The sequence below is a fragment of the Sinocyclocheilus anshuiensis genome, unplaced genomic scaffold, assembly GCF_001515605.1.
Source record: "Sinocyclocheilus anshuiensis isolate Anshui unplaced genomic scaffold, SAMN03320099.WGS_v1.1 scaffold246, whole genome shotgun sequence".
Lineage (NCBI taxonomy): Eukaryota > Metazoa > Chordata > Actinopteri > Cypriniformes > Cyprinidae > Sinocyclocheilus > Sinocyclocheilus anshuiensis.
Window position 1 is genome coordinate 1720206 of NW_015542356.1, and position 7122 is coordinate 1727327.

Here is a 7122-nt window from a genome sequence, read left to right on the forward strand (position 1 = left end):
TGATCATAAAACTGTCAGTTAATGTACATATGGCAGAAATGTACGGAAAAACCAATTAAAGACGTAATCAAACAGACGATGAACACTATTACCGTTTTTTTCAATTGCTAACAAGCGTTTACCAATACTTAACGTACTTTTTCTAAACTCTTAACACAGCAACACACCTACATCACACAATTAGCCAAACAGTTAATTTTCTGGCCAAAACCACATTTTGTTAAATAAATACAAACTCTACGTTTCAAAATGACGAACACCTTTTTCTACATTTACTAACTCTATCAAAACACAGCAAACCCGATTCAAAATCGAGTCATTCAGTCAAAACATTGGCACAGGTTTTCTATCCAATAGGAACATATAGTCGATCATAGTGCATAGACTGTCAAAATGATAACAATTAATGGCATTACAAAAACGGCATTACTTGTCATGTCTCAGTTCGACCTGTATAGAACATACAATATGAGATCCATTAAAAAATGTTTAAATAATAATAATAATAATTCAGTCAGCTGAACTCTAAATTTTTTTTTGTGTGTTTAAATGTGTGGATTCATTTTAGATTGTATGTGTACAGCATAGTGAAGGAGTCATCAGTACTTTATGGAATGTAAAAGAAAAGTGACAGAATTGCTGCAGTAAAAGCTTTATTGGCAAAATGAAATTGCTGTCAGTGATCATAAAGAACAAACAAACAAAAAAAAACATACAGCCCTTTGCCCTTTGGTTCAAATAAACTTCAAAAATAAAACAAAGACAGACAAAAAAGGAACAGAAAAAGTACAGTTCTAATCTATACGACCTTCAGCATTTGGCCACATGTTCTCGTCGACATCACACCTTATATTGTCTCTTGCTATGCACCTTGGATAGAAACGCTTAGCATGCCTTATCCCCCCCTGGCAGTCTTCAGCTGAGATGTCTCTGCAGCCAGCCTCCATTGCATCCAGGAGGGACATTTGATCATGTGGTCGATGATCATAGACTTTCCACCTCCAGGCAGAAAAAAAATCCTCAATGGGATTGAGGAAAGGAGAGTACGGAGGAAGAAAAAGGGAAATCATTCTCGGATGGGCTGCAAACCAATTTGTGATTGCATGTGAATGGTGGAATGCTACGTTGTCCCATGCAATCACAAATGTCCTCATGTTTCCTCCCACTTGTTCCCTTTCTGCTTCTGGCACCAGTTGTTGGTGGAGGTCATCTAAAATCAAAAGAAGGCGCTCTGTGTTGTAGGGACCAAGCTGGCTTTTCTGCAGGACCAAACCAGCACTTGACATTGCAGCACACATTGTGATATTTGCTCCTCTCTGACCCGGCACATCAGCGGTGGCCCTTTTTCCAATTAGGTTTCTTCTTCGTCTACGAGTTTTTGCCAGGTTAAATCTTGCCTCGTCCACATAAATGAATTCATGTGGTGTCTCATTAGCCTCCAACTCCATAACTGTCTGAAAGAAATCAAACACATGATGTTTAAATGCTTTTCACTATGTGGGTATGTTTACAATAGACAATAGTGAAAGAAAGTGTAGAATAGTGTAAAAGTCACTCTAGAATCAGATATAGTGTATAGGCACGTGGGGCCGGATTCATGAAACATTCTTAAGAAGAAATTTCTTCTTAACTGCCATTTTCTTCTTATTTTTTAACTTAAGAAAAAAGTTAAGAATATTTTGTATTCCCAAAAATTAATCTTAAGAATATTCTTATATTTTTTCTTAAGATTGTTCTTAAGACAAAACTTGAGAAGAATTCAAATTCTTGAAAATAATCTTCTTAAAAATCATCGTAAATAACTTCTTAAATTTAGGACAGCCCCAGACTTGTCTTAAATCCCAAACAGTAAGAATTATTTAATGAATTTATTGGGTTATTTCAAATAAATTGTTATATTTCAGCATTACAACAACACTAGCTACATATAATAAATAGTAGGACTATTAATAGGGATGTGCATGAGTTTTCTGAAGTGACAGCGATGACTGATAATGTAAACAATGATCGGTCATGATTAGCCTATGTGTGACGCTACTTTTGCTGACTTCAAAACTCAGTAGCAACTCTAAAATGAGTCAGATAGGGAGCTTTAATTGAACGCTTTTAATTTTAGCTTTTAAATACTACATAATCCTTGGCAGTATTCAGCGCACATGAATGCGCAGGACGCGTTTGCTGTAGCACCGCGAACACACATACCGGAAGCATTCACTCAGATGAGAGTGCAAAAACACAGCACAAAAATGAATGAAACATATCGCTGCAGCTTGAGACAGGCTATTTTACAGTTTTTTACGATTGCTTAAGCACAATTTTGAAAACAGGGCCCGGTTTGTCAAAACACTACACACAATTAACACAACCCTACACCAAAGTAGCACAACACTTCAGATCATTTGCAAAATGGAACACTTTTGTCAAAACTATACACAACTTTATAAAAACAATATTTTGTTACTGTACGAAACACACACATTTCATATGACTTTAATCTTTTTGAACCAGTTACACACTGCTGTTGCTAACCTAAAACACTTTTAGCAAGTCTAATTCTCAGTGATTAGAGTACTGTAAATGAAGTACACAGAGAAAGTGCAACTATACAATAGTTCACCAAACACTACACAAGACCAATGCTGCAGACTGACGAAAATATCATTGATTTCTCTCCATATACCCAAATCAGTCAACATGGAAAATCACAACAAAACATGTCCCAGTTGGTCTCAAACTCAATTCCTGGAGGGCCACAGCTCTGCAGAGTTTAGCTCCAACCAGCTCCAAATCACACCTGCTTAGAAGTTTCTAGTGATCCTGAAGACCTTGATTAGCTGGATCAGGTGTGTTTGATTACGGTTGGAGCTAAACTGTGCAGAGCTGTGGCCCTCCAGGAATTGAGTTTGAGACCAGTGTGTTAATATTAACATATTACAGTTGTTTACGATTGCTTAAGCACAATTTTGAAAACAGGGCCCGGTTTGTCAAAACACTACACACAATTAACACAACCCTACACCAAAGTAGCACAACACTTCAGATCATTTGCAAAATGGAACACTTTTGTCAAAACTATACACAACTTTATAAAAACAATATTTTGTTACCATACGAAACACACACATTTCATATGACTTTAATCTTTTTGAACCAGTTACACACTGCTGTTGCTAACCTAAAACACTTTTAGCAAGTCTAATTCTCAGTGATTAGAGTACTGTAAATGAAGTACACAGAGAAAGTGCAACTATACAATAGTTCACCAAACACTACACAAGACCAATGCTGCAGACTGACGAAAATATCATTGATTTCTCTCCATATACCCAAATCAGTCAACATGGAGAATCACAACAAAACATGTCCCAGTTGTCATGCTACTACAGTAGTGTGCATAACACTGTTAGCTCAGCAAACAACAGACAAATGTAAAATACTGTATCCGGTACAGGTTACAATTACAACAACAACCATAAAAAATAATCTGAAAAAACTGAAAATATTGTACAGAAAATACTACAGTAAACATACTATACATTATCTCTTCGCCTAGCTGGATCTGGCGCAAGCGGTCCAAAAATGCGAGAATGTGAGGTGTGTTGTAAGGGCCCATTTTGGCATGGAGGAGAACCCCATGCTGTGAAATGGCAGCGCAAAGGGTTATGTTACCCCCACGTTGCCCTGGGACATTGATTATAGCCCTGTGGCCAATGATATTTCTGCCTCTCCTTCTTGCTTTTGTGAGGTTGAACCCTGCCTCATCAATATATATGAATTCATGCAGGATTTCCTCAGCATCCATCTGCAAAACTCTCTGAAATACAGTGAAAGACAACATTGTGTAGTTCAGGATAGGTCTAGTATATTACAGTCAATGTAAAAAAGTAATGTGTGGAGTATGCAACATCACAGTGCTAAAGTGAACAATACAAACCTCCACATACTCATGCCGCAGCCGTTTGACCCTCTCTGAATTCCGCTCAAAAGGCACTCGATAAAGTTGTTTCATTTGAACCTGATGTCTTTTCAGGATGCGTGCCAGTGTTGACTGAGAGACCTGATGGACATTATTGAAAATGGCATGGTCACCGATAATGTTTGCTTGTAGTTCTCTGAGCCTGATAGCATTATTGGCCAAAACCATGTTTATTATCTCTCTCTCTTGTTCTTGCGTGAATATGGGCCCCCTTCCTCCTTGTCGTTCCCGACCCTCAATCCTATGTAGAGAATAATACATGTAACTTACTGTACAATGTCACAGGAAGGGGTATCACAAGTGCTGATATGGTGCATACAATAAGCGGCTGATTACTGTAACTGTAGACAGATCTTCTTTTACCTGTTTTCCTGTCGAAAAGTCCTTATGACAGATGCCACTGTATATCTGCTAAGATTTGGCTGAACTCTCAGTCCAGCCTCCCTCAGCGTCAATCCGTGGTTCACAACATGGTCCACTAGTGTTGCACGAATGTCATTTGATAAGTTTGGTCCTCTTCTTCTTTGTGCACGTTCTCCTCCTGCTTCAGGTCTTCCTCGGCCTCTGCCTCTTCCTCTTCCTCTTCCTCTTCCTCTACCTCTACCTCTTCCTCTACCTCTACCTCTGCCTCTGCGTACTCCTCCTCTCACCCTCACTCTTCTTCTGACTCCTTCCATTTTGGTTGAAGGCAGGTGAACCTACCTGCTGCATTTTTATAGTGCTTAAACCTGATTGGTGTGTCTACAATTTAGCAATCATGTGTTTGTGCACCTGATGGCTGTGTTTAACAGATTGGCTCATAGGTGTGGTAATTTGACAGTCAGTGCTTTGGAATTGCAAGGAAGTGACATCATGATATACTTCTGTGTCTGATGTATACAAGTGTGTTTAGTGTTTTGCAAATCACTGTGTGTAATGTTTTGCAAATAGTGTGAAGCTGACAATGTGCTTACAGTTGTGCAAATCTAGCCTTGTGTTTTGCTCCTTGAGTGTAAGGTTTTGCTAATTGTTGGAAAAGTTTAATTTTAGTGTGTAAGCAATCGTAAAAAACTGTAAAAGTAACTGTTCAAAAACACGGCGCATTAAAAACGTGAAGCTGAGCGCCAGTCAAACTTGCGACGAAAATAATGTGCGCGGTTATTAAGATTATTGGGGTAATCTGCAGGAAGCGCAAAAAGACAATAAAGTGTGAGTTATCAGTGCATCATGTATTCACTCAGATAACGACTGTTATTTTCTTCTTAAGAAAAAAATTAAGATGTTCTTAAGAATATATTTGAGAAATTAAGAATTTTTCAAGAATTGTACTTAAGAACATTTTTACGAACTTCGTGGAATTTATCTTAAGAAATTTCTTAACTTATCTTTTAAGAAGATTTTCATGAATCCGGCCCCAGGACATATTGGTGTCGGAGTTCCTTGACCCCCTCACTGTTTCTTTCAAAGGGAACTGTGTACAGCTATTTCATTCGAATTCTGTATTTGTTCAGAGTTCGAGCGATGGTAGCCAGGCTGATGCTTTCAAAATTCTGGAATAGCAGGTTGTCCTGTACAATTCTGGCCTGAATTTCTCTGAGTTTTATCACATTGTCAGCAATGACCCATCTTACAATTGCATGCCCTTGGTCTTCATTAAGCAGCTTTCTTCTTCCCCCAGAGCAAGGAAGTCGTTGTGTCCTTTAGAAGAACAAAAATTGTACATATTTGTATTTGTAGCTGCTGCTAGCCAGCAGTTATTGTGGTACATTACAACTGCAATTATGGCCCTCATGAAATGCATTTCTTACCTGTTGGTTTGTCGAAAAATTTGGATAATGGAAGCCACAGTTGACCATCTGAGATTAGGCTGGACTATTTCACCTTCCTCTCTCAGTGACAGACCATGATTTATCACGTGGTCTATGACGGTGGCTCTTATTTCATCAGTGACAACAGCTCTTACTCTCATTTTGAACTGCACCACGCATTCTTACTCCTCTCCCCCTACCTCTCCTTCTCCCTTGTCCTGGTCCAACTACTCCTCTCCCTAGTCCACCTTGTCCGCTCCCTGGTCCAACTACTCATCTCCCTAGTCCACCTTGTCCTCTGCCTTGTCCAACTATTCCTCTCCTTTGTCCAACTCTCCCGCGTCCAGACATTTTATTGCTTTTTTTCTGATTCTCGGTGTTGTTCTGTATTGTTTGGAATAAAACCAGTCCAGAGAGTGCCTTTTTATTGTGCATGGCCATGTAATGGAAAGACTTGGAATTAATCATTAAGATTGGAATCAGCTATTTCTCAGTTATCAGTAATTAAAATTATTCTTATCAGCTCTTTTAAGCTGCTGTTGTTGCAGAAGTAGAGGCTTTACACTATATTTAAAGTTTGGAACATTAGGTCTTCATTTCTGTTATGCTGTGTTTAAGCATTTGTACAAAAAAATATAAGAAAGATCCATGATTTTGGTTTTGGGTAAGCTTGTGTGAAAAGAAAATGTAAGCATTTTAGAAACGTGTTAATTGACTGAATATTGTGTGAAAACAATATGAATTGTGTTAATGGTATGGTCACAACAGACGGATGTTGTGCTAATTGTGTTTAGAGTTTTGAAAATGTGACTACAGATTGGACAAAGGGATGTTAGCAATTGAAAAAAACCGTAACAGCAATTATTATATGATGCAATCAAACGTATAGCAAAATTTGGTAGTTCTGTATGTTGTTGGCATGTTGTTATCAGGGTTGGCATCATCTGAGGTCCTCTGAGGAGTTTGCATCATCTCTTCTTGGGTGTTCTGGATCCAGACTGAATCTTGTGTAAATCCTAGTTACCACAGAGAAACAAATAGAGACATAATTAGCGTAGCTGCTGTGCCAACCAAGCAAAATTGATTTGTTTAACCCAAGCTAAAGAATAATAATTCAGATATAACTGCAGTACAAGATTATGAGATGCATTATTTGAATGCTTGGCCAAAGAGATGTGTCTATAATCTAGATTTAAACAGAGAGAGTGTCTGAACCCCGAATGGTATCAGGAAGGCTATTCCAGAGTTTGGGAGCCAAATGCGAAAAAGCTCTACCTCCTTTAGTGGACTTTGCTATCCTAGGTACTACCAAAAGTCCAGAGTTTTGCGACCTTAGGGAGCGTGATGGATTGTAGCGTG

At 38.5% G+C, this 7122-nt stretch overlaps 1 protein-coding gene across 1 annotated transcript; it reads right to left on the reverse strand.

Moving 5' to 3' along the window:
* Positions 1 to 426: 426 nt before the first annotated feature.
* LOC107691784 (uncharacterized) lies at positions 427 to 4871 on the reverse strand. Its single transcript, XM_016490595.1, has 5 exons — positions 4340 to 4871; positions 3935 to 4217; positions 3532 to 3814; positions 1125 to 1450; positions 427 to 450 (listed from the first exon to the last, which is right to left on the reverse strand). The coding sequence occupies exons 1-5, from the start codon at positions 4651 to 4653 to the stop codon at positions 427 to 429; spliced, it is 1230 nt and encodes a 409-aa protein (XP_016346081.1). The 5' UTR covers positions 4654 to 4871.
* Between the last annotated feature and the right edge of the window lie 2251 nt (positions 4872 to 7122).

Bases quoted from the DNA above. Each gene is read 5' to 3' on its own strand.
- LOC107691784 (XM_016490595.1), bottom strand. From the start codon at position 4,653: ATGGAAGGAGTCAGAAGAAGAGTGAGGGTGAGAGGAGGAGTACGCAGA. The intron at 4,218-4,339 runs GTAAAAGAAGAT...TTCTCTACATAG, and splicing joins ACTTTTCGACAGGAAAACAG to GATTGAGGGTCGGGAACGAC. The intron at 1,451-3,531 runs GTATGTTTACTG...TCTTTCAGACAG, and splicing joins AGGCGAAGAGATAATGTATA to TTATGGAGTTGGAGGCTAAT.